Below are 16,780 nucleotides of genomic sequence, written 5' to 3' on the forward strand. Positions count from 1 at the left end.
GAAAAATGTTGCTTGCAATGTGTTTTAAACTATTGAGCAATTACAGTGCTTTTAATGCTGATTACTAAACTTGATTTTGCCAGACAATGTGGTATATATTGTACACATTTATAAGGCTGTATTTTAAAATGCTGAATTATGAAACTTTGTTTTACCAGACTTTTTTTTCTTTTATATATTTTTTCTTTTTAATCTTAACCACTGGTTATACTGCAAAACTACAGTTACAAAGGCAGTATATGCATACCGCAATTTATTGCACTTCCCAGATAATGCATTTTTCACAAACTGGAGGTTTGTGGCAACCCTGTGTCAAGCAAGTCTATCGGTGCCATTTTTCTAACAGCATTTGCTCACTTGGTGTCTCGGTGTAACATTTTGGTAATTCTTGGAGTATTTCAAACTTTTTCATTATTACTGTATCTGTTATAGTGATCTGTGGTCAGTGGTCTTTGATGTTACTGCTACGACTTGCTGAAGGCTCAGATAATGGTTAGCATATTATAGCAATAAAGTATTTTTAAATTAATATATGTACATTGTTTTTTAGACATAATGCTATTAGACATTTAATAGACTATAGTACAGTGTAAACATAACTCTTATATGCTCTAGGAAACCAAAAATTGGTGTGATTTGCTTTATTGAGATACTTTACTGTAGTGGTCTGGAACTGAACCTGCAATATCTCAGAAGTTTGCCTGTGTGACTGTTTTTATAAAATATATCTGGCATTCTTAATTTTCCTAGTATAATTTGTCACCTACCTAGACTGTGTCTATTTCTTTATCTTTTCTCCTATGATTCTACTATTTTAATTCAGAAGAATTGGGATTATACAAAATGGTAATATAGTTGAGAATCCTCCATTATACCTCCAAACTCCTGGTGGGGCTTCAGCAGACTCTCATTTCACATAATATTTGGTTTTCATTCCCTGAAGTGTTTTGGGGGACAGAAACAACAGTAAAGATACAAACAACATACAAACAGAAAAGTACACAATTTATAATAGTATAGTCCAGTGAATTTTCACCAAGTGAAATATCATGTAACCAACATCCACATCAAGTTATATAATGCTACCACTTTCCCAAAAGCACCATCATGCCCTGATGTCCCTCACCGTCAGCCCCTTCCCATAAGTATAACCGCTGTCCGTTTAACACTATCAATTTTAACCTAATATAATAAAGTGTTTGAAACTTTATGTAAATGGAATCATACAGGATTTCTGTTTTGTCTGGCTTCTTTCTCTCAATATTATATTTGTGAGATTCATCTTTATCATTGTGTGTAGCAACATTTCTGTGAATATTGTATGAGTGAAACTGCCATGTCATACGGTATGTGTTTATTCAGCTTTAATAGGTACTGCTAACCAGCTTTCCAAAGTAGTTAGACTAAGTTACACTTGAAGCAGTGGTATCTGAGAACTCCAGTTGATTTATCCTCACCAGCTCTTTGATACTGTGCATCTCTTAATTTTAGAGTTTCTGGTGGTTATGTAATGGTATCACATTGTGATTTGAATTTGCATTTCTCTGGTAATTAATGAAGGACTAGCACTTTTTCAGTTGTTTAATGGCCATTTGGATATTCTGTTTTATGAAGTGGCTGTTCAGGTCTTTTGCCCATTTTTCTAAGAGGTTATCTGCCTTTTTATTATTGATTTGAAGAAATTCTTTGTATGTTCTGAATATAAATCCTTTGTTGGATATATATATATATTATAAGAATCTTCTGCTTTTTGTCTTGCTTTTTCGTTTTGCTGTTTTTATCTTTTGATGAGAAGGTCTTAATTTTAATGTAGTCCAGTTTATCCCTTTTTTCCTTTATGGTTAATATTTTTCTGAGTCTTGTTTAAGAAATCTTTTCCTGTCTCAAGCAAGATCATGAAGAGATTATCCTATGCTTCTTCCAAAAGCTTTATTGTTTGGTCTTTTTCATTTTGTTGTTTATATCAACTAGAGTTGATTTTTGTATATGGTATGAGATAGCAGTCAAGATTTATTTTTTTATATCTGAATATTCAGTTGATCCAGCATCATTTATTGAAAAGACCACTCTTTCCCCGCTGCACTGTAGGGCCACCTTTATCATGAAATCGAATAACTGGAAGAGACAAAGAAGGACACTACATAATGATCAAGGGTTCGATCCAAGAAGAAGATATAGCAATTGTAAATATTTATGCACCCAACATAGGAGCACCTCAATACATAAGGCAAATACTAACAGCCATAAAAGGGGAAATCGACAGTAACACATTCATAGTAGGGGACTTTAACACCCCACTTTCACCAATGGACAGATCATCCAAAATGAAAATAAGGAAACACAAGCTTTAAATGATACATTAAACAAGATGGACTTCATTGATATTTATAGGACATTCCATCCAAAAACAACAGAATACACATTTTTCTCAAGTGATCATGGAACATTCTCCAGGATAGATCATATCTTGGGTCACAAGTCAAACCTTGGTAAATTTAAGAAAACTGAAATTGTTTCAAGTATCTTTTCTGACCACAGCACTATGAGATTAGATATCAATTACAGGAAAAGATCTGTAAAAAATACAAACACATGGAGGCTAAACAATACACTACTTAATAACGAAGTGATCACTGAAGGAATCAAAGAGGAAATCAAATACCTAGAAACGAATGACGATGGAGGCACGACAATGCAAAACCTATGGGATGAAACACAAGCAGTTCTAAGAGGGAAGTTTATAGCAATACAATCCTACCTTAAGAAACAGGAAACATCTCGAATAAACAAACTAACCTTCCACCTAAAGCAACTAGAGAAAGAAGAACAAAAAAACCCCAAAGTTAGCAGAAGGAAAGAAATCATAAAAATCATATCAGAAATAAATGAAAAAGAAATGAAGGAAACGATAGCAAAGATCAATAAAACTAAAAGCTGGTTCTTTGAGAAGATAAACAAAATTGATAAACCATTAGCCAGACTCATCAAGAAAAAAAGGGAGAAGACTCAAATCAATAGAATTAGAAATGAGAAAGGAGAAGTAACAACTGACACTGCAGAAATACAAAAGATCATGAGAGATTACTACAAGCAACTCTATGCCAATAAAATGGACAACCTGGAAGAAAGGGACAAATTCTTAGAAATGCACAACCTGCCAAGACTGAATCAGGAAGAAATAGAAAATATGAACAGACCAGTCACAAGCACTGAAGTTGAAACTGTGATTAAAAATCTTCCAACAAGCAAAAGCCCAGGACCAGATGGCTTCAGAGGCGAATTCTATCAAACATTTAGAGAGGAGCTAACACCTATCCTTCTCAAACTCTTCCAAAATATAGCAGAGGGAGGAACACTCCCAAACTCATTCTACGAGGCCACCATCACCTTGATACCAAAACCAGACAAGGATGTCACAAAGGAAGAAAACTACAGGCCAATATCACTGATGAACATAGATGCAAATATCCTCAACACAATACTAGCAAACAGAATCCAACAGCACATTAAAAGGTTCATACACCATGATCAAGTGGGGTTTATTCCAGGAATGCAAGGATTCTTCAATATGCGCAAAACAATCAATATAATAAAACATATTAACAAATTAAAGGAGCGAAACCATATGATCATCTCAATAGAGGCAGAGAAAGCTTTCGACAAAATTCAACACCCATTTATGGTAAAAACCCTGCAGAAAGTAGACATAGAGGGAACTTTCCTCAACATGATAAAGGCCATATATGACAAACCCACAGCCAATATCATCCTCAATGGTGAAAAACTGAAAGTATTTCCACTAAGATCAGGAACAAGACAAGGTTGCCCACTCTCACCACTTATTCAACATAGTTTTGGAAGTTTTAGACACAGCAATCAGAGAAGAAAAGGAAATAAAAGGAATCCAAATTGGAAAAGAAGAAGTAAAGCTGTCACTGTTTGCAGATGACATGATACTATACATAGAGAATCCTAAAGATGCTACCAGAAAACTACTAGAGTTAATCAATGAATTTGGTAAAGTAGCAGGATACAAAATTAATGCACAGAAATCTCTGGCATTCCTATACACTAATGATGAAAAATCTGAAAGTGAAATCAAGAAAACACTCCCATTTACCATTGCAACAAAAAGAATAAAATATCTAGGAATAAACCTATCTAAGGAGACAAAAGACCTATATGCAGAAAATTATAAGACACTGATGAAAGAAATTAAAGATGATACAAGTAGATGGAGAGATATACCATGTTCTTGGATTGGAAGAATCAACATTGTGAAAATGACTCTACTATCCAAAGCAATCTACAGATTCAATGCAATCCCTATCAAACTACCACTGGCATTTTTCACAGAACCTGAACAAAATATTTCACAATTTGTATGGAAACACAAAAGACCCCGAATAGCCAAAGCAATCTTGAGAATGAAAAATGGACCTGGAGGAATCAGGCTCCCTGACTTCAGACTATACTACAAAGCTACAGCAATTAAGACAGTATGGTACTGGCACAAAAACAGAAATATAAATCAATGGAACAGGATAGAAAGCCCAGAGATAAACCCACGCACATATGGTCACCTTATCTTTGATAAAGGAGGCAGGAATGTACAGTGGAGAAAGGACAGCCTCTTCAATAAGTGGTGCTGGGAAAACTGGACAGGTACATGTAAAAGTATGAGATTAGAACACTCCCTAACACCATACACAAAAATAGGCTCAAAATGGATTAAAGACCTAAATGTAAGGCCAGAAACTATCAAACTCTTAGAGGAAAACATAGGCAGAACACTCTATGACATAAATCACAGCAAGGTCCTTTTTGACCCACCTCCTAGAGAAATGGAAATAAAAACAAAAATAAACAAATGGGTCCTAATGAAACGTCAAAGCTTTTGCGCAGCAAAGGAAACCATAAACAAGACCAAAAGACCACCCTCAGAATGGGAGAAAATATTTGCAAATGAAGCAACTGACAAAGGATTAATTTCCAAAATTTATAAGCAGCTCATGCAGCTCAATAAGAAAAAAACAAACAACCCAATCCAAAATGGGCAGAAGACCTAAATAGACATTTCTCCAAAGAAGATATACAGACTGCCAACAAACACATGAAAGAATGCTCAACTTCATTAATCATTAGAGAAATGCAAATCAAAACTACAATGAGATATCATGTCACACCAGTCGGAATGGCCATCATCAAAAAATCTAGAAACAATAAATGCTGGATAGGGTGTGGAGAAAAGGCAACCCTCTTGCACTGTTGGTGGGAATGTAAATGGATACAGCCACTGTGGAGAACAGTATGGAGGTTCCTTAAAAAACTACAAATAGAACTATCATACGACCCAGCAATCCCACTACTAGGCATATACCCTGAGAAAACCATAATTCAAAAAGAGTCATGTACCAAAATGTTCATTGCAGCTCTATTTACAATAGCCCGGAGATGGAAACAACCTAAGTGTCCATCATCTGTTGAATGGATAAAGAAGATGTGGCACATATATACAATGGAATATTACTCAGCCATAAAAAGAAACGAAATTGAGCTATTTGTAATGAGGTGGATAGACCTAGCGTCTGTCATACAGAGTGAAGTAAGTCAGAAAGAGAAAGACAAATGCTGTTTGCTAACACATATATATGGAATTTAAGAAGAAAAAAATGTCATGAAGAACCTAGGGGTAAGAGAGGAATAAAGACACAGACCTGCTAGAGAATGGACTTGAGGATATGGGGAGGGGGAAGGGTAAGCTGACAAAACGAGAGAGAGGCATGGACATAAAAAAAAAAAAAACAACTTTCTGTTGGGAAAGTAGTCTTTAAAACGGTATAAAAATAATTACATCTAAAGTATAATTAGTATAGCACAGGGCACTCTGCTCAGTTTTATGTGGCAGCCTGGACGGGAGGGAGTCTGAGGGAGAATGGATACATGTATATGTATGGCTGAGTCACTTTGCTGTGCACCTGAAACTTTCACAACATTGTTAATTGGCTATACTCCAATATGAAATAAAAAGTTAAAAAAAATCAAATAACTATATGTGTGCATCTGTTTCTGGACTTTATAATCTCTTCAATTAGTTTGTTTTTCCGTCCTTGCATCACAACCCATAATGTCTTGATTACTACAGCCTTACAGTAAATCTTAATATCTAGTAGTATATGTCCTATAGGACTTTTAAATTTATTTTTAGTTCATGAGTATTTATCAGAAATTATCAGATCCAGTTATATTTCTAAGGGCAATAAACATGGTTAATCCTAAATTGAAAATTTGTAGTCATTGTCTTTAATCTTAATAATAATCTTTAGAGCTTCTGTGTACTATAGCCAAAATTTTATATGGGTAATTATAGCAAAATATTATCTTTATTATATGAATAAAAATTTAGGTTATTTCAGATAACTAAATTTGATAGCTACATTTCAGAAGCCTGGTTTTAAATATGATAATATTGGTTTAAATTTCTTTTTTTCTTTTGGTTTTCTGTATAGTTTAATTTTTCCACAAGATTGAAAATTTTGACTCGTACATGATTATTAGTATCTAATGCTATATTGCCTTAATAAAGGCCTCATTCTTTCTGTTAAGTTATATATGGGTCTCTTTTTCCTACTTTACTCCTATGGGTTTAAGATAGAACAAATTTGAGTCTTTAATCTGTTTTAAGAACTTACTTTAAGTAAAATTCCTCCACATATTTTAGCAATGTCTTTACTGACATACAGAAGTGAGAGGAATTAAAATTCTGCTTGCCTAGAAAATAGAGTTATGACTGTGTATCTCTAAAAAAGATCAGATAAAGTCCCAACATGAAAAATAATAGAAACTGAAAATAATGAAATGAAACTTCATCTGCAAAATTAATTACCTGTATGCGTAAATTCTCAATCCATCTCTTTTTTTCTCCCTTCTAAGTAATATCTACAGTGGAAATTAACTACTGAGTAGCAGAAAGAACTCTTTATCCTAAATAATTTCTCTTTTTTTCCTTTTAAAAAAGACTGCTTTCCTTATCCTTGAAGATAATTTCACTATTCTTTATTATAGATGTAATAATTTCATCATTTGAGAAAAACTCCTTATTTTTAAAATCTCAAAAATATTGGGAAAACTATTTTCTTTCCAAGCATTCCCTACTTTTTTTGTATTTTTACTTTTTGGTATGATCACAGGTACATGAATTTGGATTAATCATAAATTTTAATTCATATCAGTCTCATCATTGGTCCATTCTAGCCTTCCTAGGTTTTCTGTAGAAAAGTGAAAACTAACTATGACTTAGAACAATGAGTTAATTTCAGTATTTTTCTATACTTGCTTTGTCATTGACTATTGACATTTTCAAAGCCCTCTTTCTAATATGGATATTGGTCAACTGGTTTGAGTGTTGGCCTTTATGAAACATATATTCTATAGACAGTAACCAAATGTATGGTTATAGATGGTACCAAGAAAACTCAAGACTTTAGGGCTACATATTTACTTAGTTTCTGAGTAGCATTATCCATGTTTTTTTAACTTCCTGTCTGGTATATATGTAAGACAAACAAAATAGGAACATGCTTCTGAACATGTGTGATACATTTTTTTAAAAACAGTATATACCCTTTTCATATGCTCTCATGGTACCTTGTAATCTCCCTTCAGATTATTTACCCAGCTTGCCATTGGGTATTATCTTTGTGATGTGTATATGTGCTTTATTTCTCTCTCTGGTGCTAGATATCAGACTCCCTGAGGCAGGAACTGTCTCACTCATTATTTTATCTATAGTTATTCATGAATATTCGTTAATTGTAGGAAAAAATGCCCTTTCTGATCCAGAGTTTACCTTTATTGTTCCATCATCATTTTTCTCCCTAGTGGTTCAATATACTTTGGACCTTTGGACAGTTGCTTTTCTTCCTTTTCTTATCCTTTTACAAGATTTTATGCAGCACACCATTTAGACAGGGTTTAAAGAACACGTAGCATGCTGTTTTTCGTTTTGTTTGTTTTAAATGGATGAATAATCTCATACCATGGATTTGATGTACCACAATGCAACCATTTTAGCATTCATGCCACCTACAAAGGATCTCAAAGTCACCAGAGAGCAATATGATATTGCTGAGAATTAAAACAAACATGGGTGGGATGAATGATGAGCTAGTAAAGAAGGAGGATGATGGATAAACGTTTCTGCCTATGGATGGAAGGAGTTTTTTGCGATATGTGCTTCAAGGTCAGAGGCTTTAAGAAGACATATTTTCTGGCTAATGTGCTTGTGCAGAAAAGCAGAGGATATCTGCATATTTAACAAGGTCCCCAGAATTTGAGCTCTTTGAGATCAGAGGCCTATATCGTGAGTCTTCTCCATATTTCACAGAGTGGATATTGCTGAAGAAAAAAAGGTTAAATATATTCTTTGTCTGCATTGTGTTACCTAAGTGATTGTAAAATAAGGTGTTTTTTTTTTAATTGGAAAATAATAAAGAACAGTACTGAAAGAGAAAAAAAAAGCTCTAGGAAGCTATTCTTTATTTCAGATGTGTTTTTAAACTTCTGTCCTTTGGTTTTTTATATTCGTCTTTGCCCTAAACTATCTGTATAGTTTGTATTCTAAGGTAGGTTAATGTGATTCAACAACCATTTATTCAATACCTGTTGTGCTAGGCACTAAGAATAGAACAGTGGTCAGTCTTTATGGAACTTAGAGCACCGTATTAGAAGATAAACAATAAAGTGTTCAGTCACAGTCCTTTGGCTGCCATATCAGGAGAGGTAGAGGGGCTGTTCAGGTACATAGGCAGAGCTCCAAATCCCAAACTTGGTGGGTCAGGAAGAGGTTCTTAAAGAAAACAATTTTGAGCAACCTAAATGTCCATCAACAGAGGAATGGATAAAGAAGAATGTGATACCTGTATACAATGGAATATTACTCAGCTATAAAAAGGAACAAAATTGGGTCATTTGTAGAGACGTGGATGGACCTAGAGACTGTCATACAGAGTGAAGTAAGTCAGAAAGAGAAAAACAAATATCGCATATTAACGCATATATGTGGAATCTAGAAAAAATGGTATAGATCATCTTATTTGCAAAACAGAAGTAGAGACACAGACATAGAGAACAAATGTATGGACACCAAGGGGGGACGGGGGAGGGTGGGATGAATTGGGAGTTTGGGATTGACATATATACACTATTGATACTACGTATAAAATAGATAACTAATGAGAACCTGCCTTATAGCTCAGGGAACTCTACTCAGTGCTCTGCGGTGACCTAAATGGGAAGGAAATCCAAAAGGAGGTGTATGTATATATATATGTATGTGTGTGTGTATATATATATATATACACACATGTATGTATATATATATACATATATGTGTATATATATATATAGGTGATTCACTTTGCTGTACAGTAGAAACTAACAACATTGTAAAGCAACTATACTCCAATAAAAAATTAATTATAAAAAAAAGAAAATTTTGTATGCAAGTTGTCTATTTAAACTCATTTGTATTTTTGTGTTTTATATATTTAGAGACTTTTTATAATTGCAGAGTTAAATATTTTAATGTCCTATAAATTATTTATATCCTAAGTGCCTCTGTGATTTTCACACTCTTACAAACCATGCCATTGAAAGATTTTTTTTAATTGACAGTTAACATACAACATTGTATTAGTTTTAGGTGTGCAACATAATGGTTATATATAATCATTTCATTATGTATACAACATATATGTGTATATAGTGAAATGATTACCACAGTAAGTTTTTAGTTAATATCCATGACCATATACAGTGACAAATTTTTTTCTTGTGATGAGAACTTTTAAGATTTACTGTTAGCATCTTTCAAATACACAATACAGTATTTTTAACATTTATTTTATTGAAGTAGTTGATTTACAATGTTATGTTAATTTCTGCTGTACAGCAAAGTGATTCAGTTATACATATATACATTCTTTTTCATATTCTTTTCCATTATGGTTTATTACAGGATATTGAATATAGTTCCCTGTGCTATACAGTAGGACTTTGTTGTTTATCCATTCTATTTATAGTAGTTTGCATCTGCTAATCCCAAACTCCCAGTCCATCCCTCCCATACCGGCCCTCCCCTTTGGCAACCACAAGTCTGTTCTCTATGTCTGTGAGTCTGTTTCTGTTTCTAGATAAGTTTATTTATGTCATATTTTAGATTCCACATGTAAGTGATATCATATGGTATTTGTCTTTCTGTTTCTGACTTCACTTAGTATGATAATCTTTAGATCCATCTATGTTGCTGCAAATGGCATTATTTTATTATTTTTTGTGTTTGAGTAGTATTCCACTGTGTATTTATACCACATCTTCTTTATGCATTCATCTGTTGATGAACATTTAGGTTGCTTCTGTGTCTTGGTTATTGTGAATAGTGTTGCTATAAACATAGGGGTGTATGAATCTTTTCATATTATAGTTTCAAATATATGCCCAGGAGTAGGATTGCTGGATCTTATGGCAACTCTATTTTTAGCTCCCCCCCATCTATATATACATTTATTTCCCTTTCCTGAAAAAAACTTAGTTCAAACTAGTAGTATATGCTCCCTTTCAAATTTGAGTTACGTGCGTTTCCTTTGTTGTTTGGCTTGGTTTGGGGAAGAGAGAGAGTTAACCAAAGCATCTCAAAGTGCCGGGCAACCACCAGCCACACTCTCCACACGTCCAAGCCACGGGACTTCACAGAGCGCTCAGTAGTCAGTCATTGGAGGGAAGCTACTCAGGGTCAGCATTCTAAGGACATTCTAGCCTCGTGGTGACTTCACAGTACAGCTGAATTGTCAACCTGATCGTACGGACAGGGGACTGCAGTGTCCCCACCTGCGTGCACTGTGGGACGGGGTGTGCCAGCTTGTGTGGGAACACTCCCAGAGGAAGGAGCCTGCTGGGTCCTCAGGGGTGGAGGCAGCACCAGCAGCCTCCCCTAAAGGTCCAGGCGGTGACTGCTGTAGGTTTCGTAGGCCATGGCATCTGTGACTTATCTTCTCCCTGCCGCCGGCGTAGCCAGAGAAGCAGCCACAGGCGTTGCGCGGTGCATGGTGGGGCTGTGTGCTGTTAAAACTTGATTCATGACAGCCGGTGGCTGAGCAGGCCCAGGCTTCGGGTGTGTGAGCCTCTGTCCACTTGGTGCTTCAGAGGGACGCCACGGCCTGCCCTGAGTTCTTAGCCACTGGGGCGTGGACATAGAGCAGCTTAGACAGGAGGCGATGCCGCTGGAGCTCCGCGTGCCTCTTCCTGACTGTAATTTTCATCGGCCTCAAACCTTAAGACTGAGGATATTCGAGGTGGAAAAATACTCCACTATGGGGAGCTTCCCTGGTGGCACAGTGGTTGAGAATGTGCCTGCTAATGCAGGGGACACGGGTTTGAGCCCTGGTCTGGGAGGATCCTACATGCCGCGGAGCAACTAGGCCCGTGAGCCACAACTACTGAGCCTCGCGTCTGGAACTTGTGCTCCGCAACGAGAGGCCACGGTAGTGAGAGGCCTGCGTACCGTGATGAAGAGTGGCCCCCGCTTGCCACAACTAGAGAAAGCCCTCGCACAGAAACGAAGACCCAACACAGCAAAAATTAATTAATTAATAAACTCCTACCCAACATCTTCTTAAAAAAAAAATACTCCAGTATAAATATAGATCTCTTCCTATAATATTTTAAACTTACGTAATTTGAACTTCAATTTTGGTGAACTGACCACCGTCTAGTTGCTTATCCTAGAGCATTAAGTAGAAATAAATAAGTGCTGTGGTGCGATCAGTGTTCTCAAACGCTTGCTCTGCTGTCCCGGCACTCGGCGCAGTCAGCATGGTTCGCCCTGACCACGGGTCCCTGCTTCCTGGTGGGCTTGCTGTGCAGCTTCCTTTGTTCACAGAGAGACATGTAGTTCCTAGTTAACCGCAGTTAGTAGAAGCGAATGGGTATTGCATAGAACATGTAGCAAAGATGCACACTTGCCTGTGTGTCCACAGTGTCCAGAGCCTGAGGGAGGCATGTGTGTCTGTGCAGAGCTTGGAGCCCAAGCGATGTGCTGTGTTGGGGCTACACACAGATGCCGTGATAGAGCCGACGGGGAGGGGGCCACCGCTTCCTCCTGCCCTGAGCGGGAGATGTGCTTCCAGAGGTACACTTTGGGAAAGAAGCCTCAGGCGGGTTGGGGACACCTGAGACCCACCTGGACACCTCGGCCTCAGCAGTTTGGGAGCCCGCAAGTGTGGGGCTGAGGCAGGGATGGCCACGGGGGCAGCTGTGTGCAGTTGACTTTCCTTAACCCAAGGAGGAGGTGCTGCTGTAACAATCGGGAAGATGGTTTCCTGCAGCGGGTGGTGTCGGCCCTGCAGGCCGGCCCCGGGGTGGGGGCAGCGTGAGGAAGCGTCCCAGGATGCCACTGGCGTGGTTTCTTCTGCTCAGACCACCTCCCGTGTGCTCCCGGGCAGGCCAGCCCCTGACCAGCTGGGAGGGCTGGACTCCAGGGTCCTGCTGTGGGACGGCTGGGGGGGGCGCCGGGCTGTCAGGCAGGCAGAGACCCGCAGCGAATGGGTAGAGCATGGGTCTGGGGAGGAGTCCTGTCCCGAGTCCACGGAGAGGAACCGGCTGACCCTGGAACACGGGCTTTCCCATCTGTGATGAACTTAGTGCTCAGAAACACTCTGCACGTTCAGAGTTCTCTGCAGACGTGATTCCCCAGGTGACTCTTGCCTCTGGAGGGAGGAGAGGAGCCTAGGGTGGGGGTCGGTGTCCTGCCTGCTTTCCCCCAGCCCTCGGGCCTCAGTTTCCTGGTGGTGGATTGGGGGCCTGGCCGGGCAGGTTCGGATCCCCAAGTTTTAGAAACTTTCTAGACGGCAGTGATTCACATTCTCGCAGTGACCCCGGACCTGTGCTCCATCACTTCTTGGGTGACAGTGTGGTGAGGTGCCAGGACCTCAGGACGAAGCTGCCTGCAGAGGCCACTGCCATCCCAGGGGGAGCCCCGTGCGAGTGGCCGTGTCGGCTGGGAGCGCTGGCCTGAGCCCCTCTGTGTGGGTGGGCGGGGTCTCCCAGGTCCAGCTGTGACCAACGTACCTGCCATGGCAGTGCTGTGGCACTCACGGCCACCTGTGCCGTGGGCCAGGCCATGTGTCCATGGAGGGGTGCCCCTAACTGGCCTGCTGCCCTGGACACAGGACAGATAGCGGCAGGGCAGTTGGATTCCTGGGAAGCATTCCCCAGGGGCTGCCATGGGCTTCCCCCAGGACCAAAACCAGGACCACAGGGCCCAGAGCATTACCCGCCAGGCTGTGGCCATGTCCATGCAAAGGGACACATTGCCAAGGGCCCACTGTGACAGCAGGAGGCCCCACCTCTGGCCTCTCAGAGAAACCAAACCCTGCAGATGCTGCCGGCCTCTGGCCCTCCCCTGGCCTGGCCCTGCCCTGCGGTTTCTGCACTCCAGGGCAGGGAGGACGGGGAAGGCTGCTCACGGAGGTTCCAGAGAGGCCAGAGGAACCACAGCGGCCGGAGGAGCAAGGAGAGAGCCGGCAGGCCACCCGCAGCCTCTAGTCCAGGGCCCAGCCCCTGGGGGTCTTCCCTGCTCAGGGCCGGGAGACAGGGGCCATTGGGAGGGAGTCACAGAGACGGAATATTCTGAGTCTTCCCTGAGCCATTCTGAGAATAAACATGCATCACTGTTTCCTGTTTCTTCTCAGAGAAGCGAAATGAATTGCCCTTAGTTTCCATTTTGAAATCTTGTGACATCACACTTCAAGTCACTTTGAGCGACAGAGGAGGCTTCTTCCTTTGCACTGCAGCCCTCAGCTCGGCGCCCGCCATCAGCGCAGACCTGGTCGTCGGTTTGTGTGCCTGAGCGCGTGTGGGTGCATGCGTGTGCGTGCGTGGGTGCATGCGTAGCTACGTGTGTGCGTGTGCGTGTGTTGTGGGTGCTTAGCGAGTGTGTGCGTAGGTGCATGCGTGGGTGAATGTATGTGCGTGCATGTGTGCGTGGGTGTGCAAGCGTGCACGGTGTGCCCTGCCTCCCATACCTGCGTGGTGCTCTCTGGGCACTGCGGCGCCCTGTCCAGGGCTCCGTCTGCTTTATCGGTGCTGCTGGTTGGTGCCTTGGCGCTTGCGGGTCAGCACCCCCAGACAGCGTCTGCCCACCAGCTCCTTTAAAACACCCCCTTTGCTGCAAACCAGTGGCCGGTGTGGTCTGGCCCTGGGAGACACTTTGGAAAGGGTCATCTGCCCACTTCCTGGCAGGGACGAGGCAGTTGTGTTAGGAAAGGTGAGTCGGGGCCAAAGCTGGGGTCGAGGGGAGTGCGGGGCCGCCGGGGAGGGAGGCCTGGTGCCTCCGCGGCTGTCCAGCCCTGGGTCAGAGTTCTGCCTGCAAGCACAGGAATATAACGAAGTGTGAGGCGGCGGGGGGGACCGGGTGACAGGAGAAGGCCCCACCGGCTTCTTGTTCCCCTGCACCTTCTGGTCGTAGGTGCCCGCGTGCTTGTAGCCCGGCACATAGCCTGACTCGTCCACCAGGTCCACGTGGCCCGCCCTGCCCTTGCGCCTTCTGGACGGGTCGAAGCACTCTTTGTGGAGCCCGTGAACTTGGTGGTGTCCGTGAGCCGCAACACGGTGAGCGAGGAGATGGCTTTCGTCACCCCCGAAATGATGGGGGCCTTGCCCTCAGTGAGCCTGTGCACCTCTTGGGTGGCCTCCTCACGGCTCTTGTCTTTGAATCTCTTCTTGGCCAGCTCCTCCAGAGCTTCCTTGAACTGCTCAAATGTGATGGTCCTGCAGGACTTGCCCTTGATCTTGCTGAAGATGATGTCCATGTCGGTGACGGTCATGTTCCTGCCATCGATCACCTGGCAGTCCCTGCACAGCTTGGACCAGTTCTTGCCATGCATCTCCTTACAGGTGGCTCTGGTGTACCAGTGCACCATAAACCTCCTCCAGGGCGCTGGGCTCCGGGCCGTGGTGGCTCCCCCTTCGCTGGCGTCCTCCAACTCTAGTGACAGCCTCTTGGCTGCCTTGTCCTTCGTGGGGTCCCCTGGGGACTTGGGGGGCGTCTTGTTGGCAGGCTTGGGGGGCTTGGGCTTGCTGTCAGCCATGCTCAGAGATGCGGCAGCTGCAGCAGGTGCCTCTGCGACTCGCAGGCGAACGACCCAGTCTATTTTTAGTTTTTTGAGGCACCTTCATACTGTTTTCTGTAGTGGCTGCACCAATTTACATTCCTACCAACAAGTAGGAGGGTTCTCTTTTTTCCACACCCTCTCCAGCATTTGTTATTTGTAAATTTTTTCCTGATGGCCCTTCTGACTGGTGTGAGGTGGTACCTCACTGTAGTTTTGATTTGCATTTCTCTAATGATTAGTGATGTTGAGCAGATTTTCATGTGCCTATTGGTCATCTGTATGTCTTTGGAGAAATGTCTATTTAGATCTTTTGCCCGTTTTTCAATTGGGTTTGTTTTAATTGTTGAGTTTTGTGAACTGTTGGTATATTTTGGAAATTAAGCCCTTGTCAGTCATATCATTTGCAGATATTTTCTCCCAGTCTGTAGGTTGTCTTTTCATTTTGTTTATGGTTTACTTTGCTGTACAAAAGCTTGTAACTTTGATTAGGTCCCATTTGTTTATTTTTGCTTTTATTTCTATTGCCTTAGGAGACTGACCTAAGAAAACATTGATATGATCTATGTCAGAGAATGCTTTGCCTCTCTTCTCTTCTAGGAGTTTTATGGTGTCATGTCTTATGTCTAAATCTTTAAGGCATTTGAAGTTTATTTTTTGTGTGTGGTGTGAGGGTGTGTTCTAACCTCATTATTTTACATGCACCTGTCCAACTTTCCCAGCACCACTTGCTGAAGAGACTGTTTTCCATTATATATTCTTGCTTCTTTTGTCAAAGATTTGACCATAGGTATATGGATTTATTTCTGGGCTCTCTATTCTGTTCCATTGATCCATGTTTGTTTTTGTGCCAATACCACACTGTTTTGATTACTGTAGCTTTGTAGTGTACAATACCGTATTTTTAACTATAGTTACCATGCTGTACATTGCCTCACCAGAGCTTATCTGTCTTATAACTCGAAGTTTATACTTTTTGACCAGCCTCACCTGTTTCACACACACACCCTGATCCTACCTTTGACAACCACAGATCTTTTCTCTGTGTCTGTGTGTTCCATTTTTGGTGGTTGTTGTGTGCTGTTTTTCTTTTATGCCAATACCATACTGTTTTGATTGTTATAGATTTGTAGTATAGTTTGAAATGAGGAAGTGTGATATTGTCAGCCTTGTTCTTTCTCAAGATTGTTTTGGCTATTCAGGGTCTTTCATGTTACAAATTTTAGGATTGTTTGTTCTGTTTATGTGAAAAATGGCATTGAAATGTTGATAAGAATTGCATTGAGAGCTTCTCTGGTGGCGCAGTGGTTGAGAGTCCGCCTGCCGATGCAGGGGACACGGGTTTGTGACCTGGTCTGGGAAGATCCCACGTGCCGCGGAGCGGCTGGGCCCGTGAGCCATGGCCGCTGAGCCTGCGCATCTGGAGCCTGTGCTCCACAACGGGAGAGGCCACAACAGTGAGAGGCCCGCGTAACTCAAAAAAAAAAAAAAAAAAAAATTGCATTGAATGTGTAGATTGCCTTTGGTAGTATGGACATTTTAATGATAATATTAATTCTTCCAATCCATGAGGACACAATATCTTTCCATTTATTTGTGTTTTCAGTTTCTTT

General features: G+C 41.2%; 2 protein-coding genes across 3 annotated transcripts in view; one reads left to right on the forward strand and one right to left on the reverse strand.

Annotated features, from left to right (window-relative positions):
- Positions 1–16,780, forward strand: part of LYRM7 (LYR motif containing 7) — a 45,135-nt gene that overhangs the window by 15,346 nt on the left and 13,009 nt on the right. The gene's annotated exons all lie outside the window — the stretch shown is intronic.
- Positions 14,134–15,146, reverse strand: LOC309820926 (tubulin polymerization-promoting protein-like; the record flags this gene model as incomplete). The annotated part of the gene is given in 2 exon segments (XM_082651993.1): positions 14,134–14,630; positions 14,633–15,146. Coding segments are annotated over 2 exon segments (1,011 nt in total).

This window comes from Grampus griseus (genome assembly GCF_964374135.1).
Source record: "Grampus griseus genome assembly, chromosome: 3".
NCBI lineage: Eukaryota > Metazoa > Chordata > Mammalia > Artiodactyla > Delphinidae > Grampus > Grampus griseus.